We start from the raw sequence: 18,638 nt of genomic DNA, 5'->3' as shown, positions 1-18,638 counted from the left end.
CCCGCGGGGTTTTATGAAAATTGAGAGATAATAAAGGGAGGGAATGTTGTATGCAAATCAGGAACTTAGATTTCATGCCTTCGTAAAAGTCGATCACTTTTTCAGGGTTAAAAATAGCAAAAGGGGCAAGCGACCTGTTGAGGATGCGACTCGACTTTACAAGGTCATGTTATCCAGTTTATGAGGAGCGTTTCAGGCTCCAGCGAGACGCCGAATGGAATTCGCTTTTTACTTGCGTGGTTTAGTCACTTGCTTTTAAGAAAAGATAACGTGTTTTTACTTAAGTGGAATTCTATCGTATGGTAACTAAAACTGTCTAGTGTTCTTACCAGTATACAAAAACGTTTTGTTAACTAATTTTTTCTTCTAGCTATAACAGTCATATAGCAGATTTCAAAATAGTCCGCTCTGTAATGAATGAGGGAGGGCTTAGGGGAGGCAGGAGAGAGCAAGTGGTGCCAGCTAAAATCGATTGAGGGAAAGTTGACCTTGTACTAAATAAAATTTCACACAAGATATAGCACCACATTTACTACAAAGCATGTTTTTAGTCACATGATTGTTAACAAAAAAATCTTTGAGCGTGTTGTTTTAAGTATTCAAATACCATCAGACAAATAAATAAATAAATAAAATGACATAAAATATAAAAATTTCATAAACTATATCTAATATAAGCATGATAAATAGATGTGTTTTTTTAACTGCATTGTTTAAAAACTATTTGTTGAAAGATGGATTTGATATATAAAATTATTTAAGACTTAAATTGAAAAATTTCGAAATACTATTCCTTGAACTTCTCCATTTCTCCAATTCATAATTAATGCTGCTATTCTAAATCATATGTATGTGATTCATAATCAGTATACCTCTATAACACCATAAAGTTGCAGCTCATAGTCAATCTTACTGTGCCATATCATTAGAAAATTGCTCATAATGTATGCTTAAATATATATTATTTTTTGTATTAGTCAATACATGTTCTTTATCAACATCCTTATAATTAGAGAACTATACTATAACTTAGGGAACAAAAAAAAATTAAAAATAATTATACGTTGAATTCAGGATGTGCATTGTTATTCATCAGAATACGAGTATAAAGAAACATTATTTAATTTGCTTATATGACTCAAGTACTATCTTATTGTGATATATAATGTACAAAATTAAATTAACTACATTTGGACGCATAAATATATAAACGGAAACTCATACATAAAATACATAAAAAGATCTTGTCCTAAAATAAAAACAAGATTTTTAATTACTTTTGATTATTTTTTTAAAGGTTAATAAAGTGATGCGATACTGATTCCCTGTTAGATAATTAATTTAATGAAACCGGTTTGGATTCTGAAATTACAGTTTCCAATGAAGTTGTAAGAATCATTATTAGCAATTCCTCACATTAATATCAAAGATTTTTTTCTCTTAAAATAGTTAGGCTTATTAGAAATGCATTTTAACTCTATCATATTTTAACTATAAAAAATGTGGTATACACACCCTATAAATGTAAAATTTAAAAAAAATAATGATCGTTTGGTATATTATATCTTTTAAGAGATGTTAAGTATAGAATTATATCTTAGTACTTATTCATGCTCAAAGTTTATGAAAGAAAACGGACAAATCTAAGAAAGAAGAAACCCATCTTCTTAAAAATATGATTTGTTTTTTAAGTAAGAGGCAAAAATTAAAATTAGAAATGCTTTAAGACGGAGAATCAACTTGGAAGCAACTTATTAAAACCGCAAAGAGATGTTTTAATTAAAATTTTTATATCCAAACCATTTCTTATTTTTTTAAGACTCTACATTTTGTCAGTTTTCTTTCGGCATTGATTGTCAAGGTGACATTTTAAAAAAATATGTCCAGAATTTCAGCTCTAGAGTACTGAATAAAAAGTTAATTTTAAAAAAGAGAGAGTTGTTAATTTAGGGAGTTTAGTTGTATCTTTTTTCCATACTAATAAGTCATTATGATTTTTCCAAAGAATATTAGTTTTGAGATTGTAAGATTTGGGATTTGTTTCCGTCAAATCAATCATTCACAATCAGATGTCCTCTCATTTATGTGGTATGATAATGTAGATTTTATCGTTGTTCATCATAATAAATAATAGTACTTAATTCTTCTTTAGCATCTCCTTTTTAGATAATTTTTCCTCTACCTAACCTTTGAATTCAACTTATAGTACAGTTTTACCATTTCTTTAAAGAGATGGAAATAAGATAAAGTGAACCTTTATTGAGGAATATGTGGAAAAGTCTCAGGGGGGGGAGGAGCACTTCTGCTGGTTTATAAATAAGATTATACAGGGTGATTATAAAGGAATATTCCAACATCGCATGTGTATTAATGGAAAAAAAAACAAAGTACAATTTTACTGTTAATCGGAAATTACAGATAACGGTTTAAAGATTAATTTAACTACAGTGATAAGCATTCATTGCAAACCCCTCCAAAAATATGAGCAATAACAAGGCGATACAATAGCGTATCCCAGCAATATCTTTCGTAGTTCCGATGAACATGAATATCTGCACCTTCCCAAAGCTTCACTCCATGTTTTTGCAGAAAAAATTGTGGGATGAGTGATCATACTGATTTAATATCTTCCACATTTCTGTAGGGGCTCGCATTGAACACTTATAATCTTGGTGAATTTAAACTTTCAATTGTTATTTTTTATTTCCGATGAACAACCGGATTGTAGTTTGTTTCTAACAGACCTACAAAGTTGAGATATGTATTTGTAATAATGCTCTTATTAGGAGCATATCATATCAGTGAATTTAAATTTATAACTTAACTGTGGCTGATTGCAGTTACAATAATGGAACAAAAATATCTCCCGCGGAAACAGCTGAGGGGAGGTCAAATCTGTTTGTAAGGAACTAGTTGCGCGCAGAACAGAGGAGGAGAGGAAATGGAAAAGTTTCCGGAAAATGCTGAATTGGGTAGCCTCCGGAGAAAAGGTGCGATGCCGACTCGTGCTATCGCCATGGCAACCAACTTTGTAACCACTTAACAAACAGTGCTCAATCAATTTGCAGTTACAGTTTACAAATGGTCGGTGGTTTACATTCCTGAAGGAGGATTTTAAAGGTGTCGAGCGGCTTTAAACCGTCCCGGGTCGTCTCTCGATAACAAAGGATTCATTTGCGGGCTGCGATTAAATGGCCGAGAGCGCGGGTTTGAAGTGTTCCGCTAAAGCTGATGAAGTGCTGCGGGGAGTTTAAGCGGCTCACAAAGACACGAACTATGTAAAGATACAAAATGAGACACTATTTTGAAACTCTTCAATACATTATTATTAGATAAATGGTCATCTTATAACCAGTTCCTCATTGCCAATTCCATGATAATAAACTCTTTAAAGTTATAGTAGTTGGTTTATGGGCTCGCTTAATATGTTCATTGTTACGAATGAGAGAGTTAGTCCATGGAATATGATGAAATCCCCAGTGAGGAATTATTATTTATACTGCTTTCCCATAATTTTTTTATCTTAATATAATATAGCCTATAACAAAATAAAATACGAATAATGCATATGTGATAGAAATAATCAGCAAGTGAGCAATCGATACTCACTTGCAAAAGGAAATTACCAACCGCTGTTAATATGGAACACTCATTTATTCTTTAAAATTAAGAAATCTCTCTCCAATGTCAATGATTTCAGTACTATAAATTTCATTCATTGAACTGGAATTACTAACTTTTAGTAATCATTAATTTCAATAATTTTAATGTAAAAGCTGAAATTGAGTTGGAAGATCCAGAACACAAAAATCACCAAAGTGTCAAGGGAAAATTTTTTATTAAGTTCAATACTTTCACAATCTATTCTTAAAACAAGAGAAAGTAGGAGTTCCCTGTAATAACACCCGTAACAGTCAAATATAAAAGATAAAATAAGTTTTTGGTTGATTGATATCTAACGACGACTGAAAAAAGATAGAGACAAGAATGATTTAAAAAATTTTGATTGCAAATATATTCATTCGCCTGTGAGTCATAGAATTTTTCTCCTCTTGTATCGAGACAGTTGGCAGCCGAAGTTGAAATATTGTCTCACGTCCTAACCTGACCCAGGAATCGAACCCTGGCAAATTGATGTAACAACTTTCAACGTAAGCCACGTTTTCTACAAATGAAAACTAAGGTTTAAAAATTGTTTTTGAACTATATATACAGTTACACTAAAGCATGAAAAGTTGTAACATTATATGAGCGATATGTCCAAAATGTTAGTTCCATTTGATTAACTATTGACCCAGATGAAATTAGTTATGCCTCTAATGCATGCTCTGCTCTATGACATTTTCGAATGTTCTCGATATTTAAAGTTAGAAAAAATGCAGGCTTCGTCCAACAATATTAATATGTTTTTCACCCCAAAATTAGTATAACAGAGTGGCTCTCATTTTTCAAACGAATGCTGTCATTAAGTCTATTCATGGTTTCGGAATCTGAACTCAAGGGAATAATGTCGGGTTTTTTTAATGAAATATTACTAGTGAATTCGGAATCAATTAGCAGAAAGTGGTAACTAGAGAATACTTGAAATAGAAAAGCCGTTCTCTATTTCATTAATATCGAACTGTTAAAATCATTAGAGAGTAAAACATAAGCATTTAGAATATACGAGTAAAAATAGTGTTGATGATTATTGCGATAAATGGAGAAAAGCAATAATTGGACTTAATTGTTTTCATTCATTTGCTTAATAGTTAAGTAAAATATTTCTTGAATATTATTGGTAAAATACAATCGTTACTGAAGTGTTTACGGGTGATGCTATGTCACAAATACTTACAATATAACTTTAATTTCACATTAAGTATTAATTTGTGGATATTATTATATTTATTACACTAATAGTTGATCATGTGATTACATTAGGTTATTCCTTATAAATAATCAATACAAAAACAAAGCAGATAGTTTTGAATTTTATACAAAGTAGCATTAAGTAACAACGACATCGATACTTCGTAAACATTGAAGGAAATCTAAAATTTAAAACTTATTCAAATGATTCCAACCACATATATCACGGTCAAAGCCTGTATTGAAAAGACTGACGAATTAATTCAATTGAAAGCATATTATGCTAATTGATTTAAATTATGTTTTTTAACGGGTGGCTCATGAAATCTCAATTAATAGTTATTTAAATAAAAAAAATATACATCTTTAAAACTGCTTAAAATAATTTCTCCTGGCCCATATGAATTTTAAAAATTCACTTTCACAAATTTCACATGTTTGTTTGGGATTAGGAGTCTATATGGAGTTACAACGTTGCATTGAGCTAGGGGAAATTGCTTTATTGCTTAATCCGTTTTAAAAGCATGGTATGATAAATTTCTGTTTATTTCAATAATAATAACTATAATAATTAAACTTTACAATTACTTTAATAATAACTTTATTTCAATTTCCTTCATTTTAGTCCTGTGTGTAGGAACTTTGCAACAGGTTTTAAACTAATTTCCAGATTATCAGACAATTTGTATCGGCGCCATCCACAGATTATGAAAGATTTTAATTGGATCAAAATTTGTATCGAAGTGACAAACAAACCGATAAACAAAAAAGTGAGTTAATATTTTACTGTCATCCAGTTTTAAGCTGTGTTTAAAGTTTCCAGTCTTTAACTGATCGAAAAGTTACTTTAAATCGGTTACAAAATTTGCACCGAACTTTGAAACCGACAGAAAAGAAAGCGAGTTAATAGAAGCGTGTTAACCCTTTACACTTCTGAAAATGAATTCTTCATCTTCTTACCACTCTAGTTATTTTTTGGTCAGTAAATTTATAAAGTAGATTTCTTTCAAATTTTGAATGAATAAGTATATCTGCCTGTCTAGAATCTACAAATGTAAAATTAAGCCAAATTTTGGTTTCTGTCTGTTTAAAAAAAGGCGCCTTATTTCTGGTATTTGGGAATACTAACCGCTTGTCAGCGATTAATCGCCAAATATCGCATGCTACAAACAATAAAAAAGCTTCATGCAAGTCAGATATCCATTTCTCATAATTATTATTCGCCAGTGGCATACAATTAATACATACCAATTTTCTTTACTATGAACTATACAACCAAGTGCGAAAATAAAGATCTGGGCACTCATGAAAATAACGGCTTAGCCCATGGTCCACAATGAAAGTGCATATAAGAAAGTAAAAAATGCTGCTTTCGAGCACTAAATGAATGTCTATAAATATATACCTTTTTGAGGAGAGTTCTCAAAGTACGTCGTGCTTAGCATTAAAAAGAATTAGTATTTTAAAGCCTTTTAAAAAAGATATAATTTCCTTACTCAAATAAATTAAAATTTGAAGGAAATGCTTATCACAGAATGAAAAAATTTAAAGTATTTTTTCTAAAATATTAATATAATTTCTGTGTTATTTTTTTCAGTAATTTCAACAATTTAATATAATTACTATTGCCATTGGCCACTTGAACACAAATAAATGTATTTAATATTTTTATTGGATTCTAGATGTTATAACTGAAATAAATGGTAATATACAAACAAAAAATAGCACTAATAATAAAAAAAATTCATGCTATCGTTGTACCACCTTAGCAATTTAAAGCAAAAAAAAATTATCTTAGCAAATCATTTTTTTTTATTATTTACTGAGCAATAGAAAAAACTTCACTCTAAATATGAACCACAAGAAATAAGCTTTTCTACATACAATTATGACAAATATATAGCCGAGCTCATTATAAAGAATAAGCGACAAATATCTCTGGCAATTTGTTCAAAAAGAAACATTTTTCAGCTATCACAAACCAGCTCCTTCAAATAAATCCTCTGAATAAGAATTTCAAATATCATTGCCTTGGAAATTTTGGATTTAAAAATATCTCAGAGATTTAGTTTGTAGCTTCCATTAAAATGTCATGTTCTGTGTCGTGGAAGGCAATCATAGGCTGCATTTAATCTTTTTTTTTTTTTGCAAAGTTAGAATGGTATATTATAATAAAAAAACATTTTCAAGAATTCAGTCAATAATGTAAACATAAAACTTCATTCGAATACAGCGAAGACACTTAATACTGTCATTTTGATAAGTTTTAAGAAGTTGGCGTTTCAATTATTTTAACTTTCATATGATAAAATCAATCCACATGATGCTTTTAATAATGCTTCTATTTTAGCTGAAACAAATTTTTATATTCAATAATTTATCGTCTTTTACAATTTACTGTTTAACCAAATTTCCAACAAAAATATTGCTGTAAAACAAGAGAATTCACCTCTGAAAGATTATTCAAAATGATTTTTATGCAATTTTTGACTGCGTTCTATGCCTAATCAAGATCCATAATTTTTAATTCATAATTGTGGAAAGTAGGGATAACATCTTTATTAGAAAGTACGAGAGAAACCACTCTTACTGGTTCCTCTATATATCTTCCGCCTACGAGAAAATAATAAAAAAAAGGATCCCATCTCCGCACATTATTTTGTATCTAAAGCTTGACTGAAACTCCAGTACATGCAAGGCGCACGTAAGTGAACATATAGTGAAACACGGATCAGTTGAAATACCAGATATACTTTCTCACTTCTCTGAAAAAGAACACAAAATATGCATTAGGAAAGCTGTCGCAGGTTTGAGTCGAAATATTTGCCCAACTTTTGATTCAGTTTTGATATTTAGAATTTCATATTTTTTTTCTGACTTTTCATCTTGTCCACTAAACTTTTTTTAAACCAGTTCACGCACTCCAGTCACGATGACGATTCAAATTATACTGAGGAAGAAGTGTTGACATTTCTTTTTCATTCAGTAAGAAATAGTATAAAATATGTTTCGTTTCAAGCAAGTTGAAAACTTTCTATTTGACATGGCCGAAAGCATCGATATTTCTTTTTTATCACAAATAAGGTTATAGTTTTTTAGGCACGACTAACTGCTGTGATGGTCTTCATGAAATAGTCAACGCAAGCGGTCGCTAGGGACACATGTTATTGATAGAATTTGAGTTCCTTAGTTTTTTTTTTTTTGATTTTAAATCTTTTATTGATTTCTCGTACTTTCTAAAATATTAAATAGAATGACGGGTATTTTTTGTTGAGTTATTTGAAAATTATCTTCAGAAGATGTAATATTTTTAATAAATACTGACACGAATATATGAAATGATTTTAAACATATGCTTATAGTAACTCATGTTTAAATAAATTCAATACTTGAATCATAATTTCTAATCACTTCACATCGGAATTTTTTTAGTCCTTCTGAAAATATAACTTATGTGGTAACTCCAAATTCTCCATAAATCATACTAGCGAGGTATTCTTCCTTCAACTTTATTATATACTTAAACAATATAGCATCTGTTTTTATTATTGCTTCCCTTCTATCATCTTCTGCATTCCCTGAACATATAACGGTTTCTGGTAATGTTTGGATGAATTCAGCAAACGCTTGAAAGTAACGACAATCTCCAAGCATGAATGCATTCTACCCCGACTTCTGCATATAGTGACGCAGCATCTCTGTATTTTGGAATACTTTCCTTCCACTCCAAAAGATAAATAAATTTGACGCAGGTCTGCAATTTTGACTACAAGAATACATGCCAAATTTTATTTATCTAAATTATCTTCATTGTTTTAGATCTTATTTCATTATGTTAGCATGTACAGACAGACTTCTTTTTTCACACAGTTGCCCAAAGTGTGATATAAATCTGCCAACTTGAAATTAAGATATATACTAAATTTAATCGTGAGTTTTTAAACGTAGAAATGTATCGACATTTCGAATTCGAATTGTTTGACTATTACAATACTTTCTCTTTGTATTCTACGCATGAGAGAAAGAAAAACAGTGAATATTTTTATTTCAGAAATTCAATAAAAACTTCTTTCTGAAAATATTTCTGTAACAATGTTTATATTTCAGAATTTCAACGAAATAGTGGATTTTGTCCTTCACCAGTTTATATCTTAACTTTTATTTATTATATATCACTTTAATGTATTTATTTATTTGTCTATTTATTTATCAGTCTATTTATCTATTAGTCTATTTTTATAGTGGATTTTGCCCAATTGTAGTGGATTTTCACCAATTTATATCTTAACTTTTTTATTATATATCACTTTAATGTATTTATTTATTTGTCTATTTATTTATCAGTCTATTTATCTATTAGTCTATTTTTATAGTGGATTTTGCCCAATTGTAGTGGATTTTCACCAATTTATATCTTAACTTTTTTATTATATATCACTTTAATGTATTTATTTATTAGTCTATTTACGGAATAGCAAAGTACAAAGAAATTTTATTTAGCCACTGATAGTTTTAATCGTGTGAAATTTGTAAATTTTATTTTTGCTTGCAGTTTGATTTGATTTCTTAGATTAATCCTTAATTTTGGAATTTCACCATATATATATATATATATATATATATATATATATATATATATATATATATATATATATATATATATATATATATATATAGATAGATAGATAGATAGATAGTTATTGAAAATTTAAACTCAGGTTTTAATACATCTCTAGCATTTTCACTATACGCCAATCGCAAGTATTCATACGAGGAAAAGCAGAATCCATATAGTAATTCAAAATTATCAGACACTCGTGTGGAAATGTTTAATGATAATATATAAATATCCATCCATTTCTGTCATAGTTCGTCAAATCAGAAATGAAATGTTAAGGTACATGTGAGTGAGACGAAAGCACTGTAATGGCTTAACAGACACAAAATGACATTTAATTCATAATGATTTGGATATGCTCAGTCACCTGTGGGATAATTTTTTTCTGTAAGATCAGTAAATTCTCATTTGTAAGTCCATGGTTGACTTTTTTATGCGTGTAATTTCTCACATCGTCCCAAAAATTGCAAATGCAAACTGAAAGAGAGCAGCCACAAACATTTACATAAGATTTCGCCTTTTAGATTACGTTTGTTCATTTGTTTTTGTTTATTCACCAGAAAATAATCAAAATGAACCATTGAAATCTATATAATGTCCTTCTCTTAATGATCTAATTTTTGGTCGATATTTTTTTGCCGAAAATCAAGAAAATTTCTTGATTTGAAGCTTATTGTCATGTTAAATTTTGGTCTATCTTTTCAGAATCCCTCTATAAATTATATTACGGTTGAAATGTACTTTAATATACTCCTTGACTTTGTCACTAATATGATAACACAAACAAGCAAACTAAACAATTTTTCAGTCAACTTTACGGGCAGTACTATTCATTTCTTCAACCATCTTGATTTTCGACGTTGGCATTCTTGGAGATTGGAAGGGAACATATTAAAGTAGATTTCAACCTATATTGCAATTTATATAAATATATTCTGCTTTCTTTATTAATTTCATTTCGAAATAATTACAATGTAACTTGATTAAATGATAATTTTATCGACTTGCATTCGTTAATGTAAATAGAATTTGCTCAAAACAAATTACCATTCTTGAATTCCTAATTTTTTCATTTTTTTTGTGTACATGCATAATAGAAGTATAATTATTTCCCCAGGCTCAAACAGACCTCTACCAACAATGAGTCGCTTGCTGTTGATTTTGTTCTCTGTGGTTGCCCTGTGTGCTGTGATCAGCGCCGCCCCATCCAGGCAGAAGAGGGGTTTCCGGAATGCTGCCCTCTCCACCGCCAGGGGCTTCGGAAAACGAATGCAACAATCAGAAGAAATGGGACTACATGAAGACCTCTCCAGGCAATACTCTTTTCCTAAATCTTTAAAATTTTCGGAACAAGCTTAAAAAGCACAAACAAGCAAAGTATTTCTGAAACTTTGGTTTGCTATATTAGCACAATTGTGCACCATCTCAACAATGTTCTTCGATATTTTAAATGTTACACTATCTTGAATAATTATAACTATATTGTTGGACTTTTTGTAATAATATGGTGGTGTTGCTTTGTATAATATAACTACCACTAAGTTAACTATACAAAACAAAAAAATATTTGAACTTCTAGTAGGGATAAAGTATTCAGAGATGAACTGGTATCATATAAATACGCTAAATCGTAAAAGTCATGTTCATGCAGCAATGGTGTTGTTGAAAATTATAAAAAAACATCTTAATCTAACATTACTGAGGACAACTGATCAAATTTAATTCATACCTATATATTTCAAAGGATGACATTGTCCAATATTTAGAGAGAAAATTATGCCAGATTTTCTGGATGACCAACTTGTCTAGTAATCATACTAGCATGATAAGACCTTCATCTATGATTTTCTTCGACATTTAAATGTGTCATTTTAACAACAACTAATCGGGTCTAGTTGTTCCATAAATTGGCCATTGCGATATACGTTCCTTATATTGCCAAGCTCATCCTACCTTTGTTACTTTTTCGAGTAGTGTGCACTTTCTCTCTCTGTCTAGATACTGCATTTATCACAAACATATGCTTTCCTTCAGCAAGAAAAGGTGGCAGTATTATTATATGTAACCTTCATACATAAAATCTTGAATAAAACTGAATCACCATATCTCTGAGATAGTAACATGGAAACGGAGGTTAATTGCCTTATCACCATCACCGACATCAACACAGACTTCAATCTTTGTAGGAAATAAGTTATGTTATTAAAAATGCAGCCAGTACAATTCCAAAGCCTTTACCGAGTTATCCTTATCCAGCCTAGGCATCCGAATTGGCTTGAATGGCTGTTATTTACGACAAAGGAAGATAAAACCTTCTTTATAAATGAATTGAAATATCAACCATATTCACTGTCACTGCTCAACCCCAATTGTTGCTGGAATGAAAGAAACACATCTTCACTACACTCCTATATCCATAAGAGAAATAAGAACTCGCCTACTGGTCAGTATGGACAGTTATAGACTCCATGTAACGACTCCCTCCCATATTTTTGTGAACTTTCTGTATATGCAAAATCACCTAATATTACTTATAAAGCGGATTTTATTTTTCATTTTTAATGCACATTAGATTAACATAATGGTATTTCCACAGTAAGGAGAAATGCAAAAATTATTATTATTTTACAGTACTTGTCAAATGGGGTACATCATAACCGGTTAAGTATTAATTAATATTCCGATATAATAGTGAAAATCAAATATTCATAGTTTTAATAATTGAATAGACTCTATTCCTAAAGATTTTATAATTCAAATAATTTATATTTCTTAAAAGTTGACAATTAAAATAAAACTTTTATTAATCGACCTGTTTGCAACCTCCTTTCAATCAAGCGGCCCTAGATTGCTGCTCAGTGAATTATTCGCCATTGGTCTTAGTAAAAACAAAGAACTTGCAAACGCTTACCGCTAAAACCGAAGACCAGAAGAAGTGCAGAAAAAAATTATTTATTAACCCTAGATAACTAACATTTGTCCAGCAGACTACCGACTCATGCAAGTTTTGCGAATTCAAGATTCTCGTTACGCTCACACCACCTCAGTCGCAGTACTTTTATAATTCGTAAAATGAGTTGTCCGAAAGGGATAAGCACGGTTATAATACTTGTTGCTTATCGAGATTCGCTGTAATTGTCTTCTAATAGTTAATTGTTTAGCGACAACATGCAGAGGTTTAGGTTAATACCAAAATCGACAGTTATGAGAATTATTGAGTTTTCCCTGAATTTTACTACTCTCCTAAATTTTTCTAATGAAAGATGGACCCGTAAAAAGATTAAAAAAACTCAAAATTTGTATTTTCCGTCCTTGTAAGAAACGCAGAACGAAAAAATAGGCATGAAATTATTGCAACAAAACTATTTGTGGAGAGCATATTTTTAACATTTGCAAAGAGTGCAAACGCTAATTTTTACCATTTTTCTATTTTTTTAATTGAAATATTGTAATACATATCTTAAATTAGGCTAATTTTCTTGAAATAAATGTATGAAATATAAAAATATAACTTTTATATTCGTAATCTGTGAGTCAAATTATTGTTACAGAGTAAGATTAAGTTTAGTTATATAGGATTAAAACGTATAATGATAAAGAGATATAGAGCAAAATGTTTGCTTGTCTGTTTATGTATTACTACCCTCTTGAGCTGTGAGCTAATGCAAAAATATATTGTAGCATTATATATCATGAGTTAAGTTATTTACTCAGATTAGTTTCCAAAACAGATGACTAAGTTCTCTGCAACAGATTATCATATTACGGAAAGAAAATTGATTTTCTTTAATTTAGTTAAGCAACGAAAAATTATCATAGAAAAGCACTTTAGCAGTCTTTATTTTGGAAGAAATTTTTCAACTTACTCTTTCTGGACGATGAAGTATGAATAAGTGAATAAAGATAGAAAGATACTTATTTTATAGTTCAGCTATGGTAATAAAAGAATACAAGTTCTCGATTTAGACGCTAATTGAAAAAAATTCATACAATTGAATTTTTTTAAAAAAAAATTCATTACATGCTTTTAAAAAATCGGGAATATTTAAGTTAAATACTTTATTTAATATATCGAGTACCAAAAAATAATTATAGATTAGGCATTAGTATTTATTTAAAGTCTTAGGCAAAATATAGTTTAAAAATAGGTCATTTGATTTCATTAAACATAGTTTTAGTTTTCAAATCATGAATTTTAAGTACATCATCCTATTACAAATACTGAATCCATAAACATTTTCCATTATTTATTCAAACAAACTAGTATCAAAGATATGACTAATTTTAAAAAGCATTGAAAAATTATTTGATGCGCAACTATTTCCACTTGCCAACGACTTGTATTTAAATAATTTTAGTTAGATGAAATGCATTTTATTTCTAAAACATAATAGTATGTGTCAAAATTAGGTTTCTTGTTAATGCTTTAAATCTTTTAAATTCTCTACAGTTTGTTGAAACGCAGTTACTGAACAGAAATTTCACATTATGTCGTATAATTTTTTCCAACTTAAAACTCATTTTAAAGCTCAACATTTAAAAATACTTCACCCGTAAATTGCTCTTCTGAAATTGAGCTCCAGTGTTGATATATATGGAGAAATGGGTACTTTCATGGGTAGTAATAGCAACGCTTATGAAACACCTTATCACAGATTTCCATGTTTGGTATTCAACAGCTTAATGAAGTTATCAAAAAGATGCCAAAAGTGCTTAAATTTCTTGGTATGTTATCTCTTACCAAAGTAAAAGAAATTATATGTTATCAAACTAGTGCATTGTAGTACTCCAAGATTTTGCTATTATCATTACCAATATAATAATAATTCTTTAATAATAATTATATTGTTTATATAGTAACATTAACAAAACACTTTTTTTTAACATTTAAAGCGCTTTCATCATTATTACTATCATTATTTCATATAGGACAAGGAATGTAATGAATGATAGAATAAAAATAGTTAATACCTTAATTATATGATCAATCTAATATAATTTAACAAAATTAAGAAACGAATTTTAACCAATATTCAAGAGCAGAACATATTCACAGTGACAGATTAAAAACTCTTTTATATATGGTTCTGGTATTCTTGAAATCAGAATTATTAAATTTATTTCGGTTGAAATCTATTTTAATGTGCACTGAATTAGATCGCCAAGGTTCCCAACAATTCTATGCTGTGAAAATCAAAAACCAAGATGGCAGACCAAGTAAATGGATCAATGTATAGCGCTGCTAAAAGAACACCGCTTGCTTATTCGAATTTCCATATTAATGAAAAATTCAAAGAGCACATTAAAGTAAATTTCAATCTCCCTTTAAAATATGACATTGGCACTTGTGTCTTAATGACCTACCATTGCCAACCTATGTGTATTAATGGTCTACCATTGCCAACCTAGTCAAATTTTAATTACAATAGAGCCTATCAGCATTGCGTTTGGTGATAGTTTGGGCGATTAATTACTGTCACAAGGTTAATGCGTAACATAACATCAAGATTAAAATGATTGCTTGAACTAGACATGTAAAACATATTTATTCTGACTTACTGTTCCATTTCCTTTTGCAGACCAATGGCTTCCAACTGGTTCGCCGAACAAGTAGCCAGGAGCCCCGCTTTGGCCAAATATCTAGTGGAAAAGGTCATTGATCAGAACGGTAAGTAAAAAAAAGGTATTTTGAAACATTTATTTATATTTACATGCATTTATCTAATTCAGGTTGTTTTATGCTAACGAAATCGGAATTTTGTAATTGGTCTTTCCCTCATTTTCGGATATTTCGAATTTTAAAATTTTGTACAATTATGTGTTTTATATGATAGTAAAATATTTCGGTATTTCTAGAACTTAATTTTCTGTCAGTTAATTAATTTGAATTAGATTTTGTATTCATATTAATGACGCCACAATGTAGAAAAATTAGAGGGGGGGGGAATGAATACAATGATCTGTAGTACTTATAGCTATAAATTATGGTTTATAAGAAGATTAAAAAAAATTATATTTATATAAAAAAATTTTTAATTTACTTTCAAAACTAAAAGTACTGAAAAGTAGAAAATAATTTTTTGTCAACAATGTTAAAAGCAAAGGCGCTGAAACTTCAGCCACAAAAAAAAAGAACATTATATATCGCAATGAATATTATAAGATAGAAAATTCCCAAAATTATTTAAAAGGTTTAAAATATTGTTACAAATCTTTAATATTGTTTTTCTGTAATGTGTGTCTCATTGCTGAGGGTTAGGAATTTACAGACACTCTTGGGATGTTAAAAGGATTCCAGATTCTTGGCTCTCGATCTTGGCGATAAACTTTACAATTATTCGAACGCAACAACAAAACTTTTAAAAAATGCTTGTATTTTGGTGATATCTCTTATAGATTCTTCTAGAAAATTTTATGATCTGTCAGAAAGCTTATAGTGCTATACAAGAAAGCTAAAAGTGAATCAGTATGGAGAATTCTCTCTTTAGAGTGTTAATTCCGGATCATGCTTTCTTAAGAATTTTCTCTGAGCGCAGCTGCTGTTTTCTATCCGCTTGTGCTTGTGCTTGTAATTTCTACAATTATTTTTCCTTGTCTACTCCTCGGCTATATTTTTAATACCTATTCTTCGTGTTTTTTTCTTTGGAATCAAGCGATGATATCCGTTATCCAGCTTATTCGATTTCTCGCTGTTTACTTACCAGGCAGATTTCTCTAGCAGTACATCATAAAAGGGGTCCAATTTCCAATTTAGGGAATTTTTTTTGAGGCATTTTCAATTTATTAAAATTTGATAGTTAATTATGAGATATTAAGTAAATTTTAGAGATATTTGTAACCTAAATATATAATCAACTTGTCTTTTTTTTTATAGGTGACGGTCTGATACACCCCGATGAAGTATATCAGAGCCTGTAACCATGAAATCGAAAGCCCGGAGTTGAGCAACCAATCATATCCTTCACAGCAATTTGTTTGACCTTTCCGAAGAATCATTTCATATCAAAGCCAGCCGTAACCAGAGTCGAATTTTTTTGGAAAGTAGTCACCGAGGAAAGTTTTCACTTTTAGCTTCTCAGTTCTCTTTAGACTAAGTTGTTCATCTCTCTCTCTCTCTATCTTTCTGTCCTCACGATGCATTCTTATTTGTCTAAATGTATTGTGTATATAAGAGAAAAAGTAATAAAGATGCAGTTTTTGCATTAAAAAAACAAAGGAAATAAAGATTCTGCTGCATACTGAATACACACTTTTGTACATCTCATTAAAACTCACACACAATACTTAAGATTCATTACTGAAATTAAAAAAGAAAGAAATGAATGATATACTTGTCAAAAAATAATCAATTCCTTGCATATGGGGTATGAAATGAATTCTAATGGCACATACAGGATGTCACAAAATCTATAGCACAAATAAAAGAAAGTGGTACAGCACACCGAATCTAGCAATATTTTGCACAGAATATGTCACCCACGAGTTTAATGTCAAACCCATTTATAAAATGCAATCACAGAAATATAGGAATCACGTAATTCTAAGATTGCATGGAATAATGTGATTAGATATAATTACCAATTCTTGACTATGTTTAAGACCACATATATGCAAAATATTTCTAAATTCGGTGTGATCTACCGAACTCTAACATTTGTATCATGAATTCTAGGACTCTCTGTTTCAGAATTCATGATCCACTTTTACTACATGAAATCTATTCATTTGTTACGTCTAATCAGAAAATAAATTCATTAGTAATGTTTTGCAAATATCTTTCATATATCGTAACATTAGACAGAAATATAAAATTTGTAAATATTAAATAGAATTATTCATTAAGAGATTAAGGATGAAACACAGAGTTACATATTAAAAAAAAAGAAAAATATGACTAGTAACTATTATAGTGATCTAGTAACTTTGTTTGGGAACAAAAGGAAAAGCTGAATACCAAATCAGGAGGATATAGCAAGTTTAGGGTCTTGGCCCTGAAATTTCGAAGATCAAGAAAACCGTTACATATTTTACCAATTACATTTGAATTTTCCAGTTATTCTACTTCATTTTTTTCAGTTTTTTATATTTAAATTAGTAAAATTACGTTTTGTATTAGTTATATTATCTAAAGCAATATTTTATAATTGTAAAAAATTCAGCAATTCTAAATTCACATCTGAAATTCACAAGTATAATAATTTGCATATGAGTGAATGAAAAAAAATCTTTATAAAAGGAAGTGTAGTTGGTTGTGTCTTAGTAAAATTAAATTCGATTTTATTACTGAGTGAATAACAATATGATATCAATTAGTTTTTCTTAAATATTTTTAATTTATTAAAAACAAAACAAATTTATTAAATTTATTAGATAAATAAAAAGTAATATAAAACACATAAAAAGCAAATATTCCCATTATAAGCAATTATAGACAAAGAGTTTTCTTTTTTAATGTTTTCGAATCAGAACACATATTCACTTCTTTAAAACCTATTTCGGGCTCTTCTATCTAGATTCGCACATTGTAGTGCTGTATACATCTCCCTCCCACCTTTATTATGCTAAGATATGAACGTCCCTTTATACAGTGTCTTACACAAAATAACATTGATAACAATCGCTTCTATCTCGATCATATGAACAATGATTATAGTTCACTTCCATGTTTCATTATTTCTAACGACGATGAAAGGGTCAATCAATTAAAATTTCTGTTATTAGCGACAGATCAAGTTGACATTTCTTATAAAACTAAAAGTGGCCAGTTTCCCCCCTCAATTTTCCCAATATACCACAACTTGTGCTTCCTAACTTAGTGACGAAAAGTAAAAAGGAATTTGAATGTCTTTACTTTATCTGATTAGATCAAAATGTGACAAACATCTCTAATATTAATGACACGTCCAAGTGGCTCATTTCATTTATTTAGTCACATGATTTTTTTGAGTTATTGCGTTTTAAAGTACTCAAATGGGTGTACCGATAGATCTATCGATTGATAGAATTTGCTGATGCTATACCAATTCTATGATAAAACTACATTCCAAATTTCATCAATCTAATTTGTGACTTTTATGTGTATAGAACAGACCAAAGACTCTCAATTGTGATTACTAAATCCCGATTCAGTTTTTGATGAGTCGCCGTGATATCTTGAATGCATGGGTAT

General features: G+C 29.7%; 1 protein-coding gene across 1 annotated transcript in view; it reads left to right on the top strand.

Moving 5' to 3' along the window:
• Window positions 1–16,712, top strand: part of LOC129972584 (allatotropins-like) — a 57,347-nt gene extending 40,635 nt beyond the window's left edge. The window contains exons 2-4 of the mRNA XM_056086776.1: window positions 10,587–10,782; window positions 15,049–15,137; window positions 16,344–16,712. Of these exons, the coding sequence (XP_055942751.1) occupies window positions 10,610–10,782; window positions 15,049–15,137; window positions 16,344–16,387 (306 nt within the window). The 5' untranslated portion in view covers window positions 10,587–10,609 and the 3' untranslated portion in view covers window positions 16,388–16,712. The remainder of the gene's footprint in view (window positions 1–10,586; window positions 10,783–15,048; window positions 15,138–16,343) is intronic.
• Window positions 16,713–18,638: the final 1,926 nt, after the last annotated feature.

This window comes from Argiope bruennichi, chromosome 6, assembly GCF_947563725.1.
Source record: "Argiope bruennichi chromosome 6, qqArgBrue1.1, whole genome shotgun sequence".
Taxonomy (NCBI): domain Eukaryota; kingdom Metazoa; phylum Arthropoda; class Arachnida; order Araneae; family Araneidae; genus Argiope; species Argiope bruennichi.
Note: the sequence above shows the minus strand (reverse complement) of the source record. Positions and strands in the feature narration are given on the sequence as shown.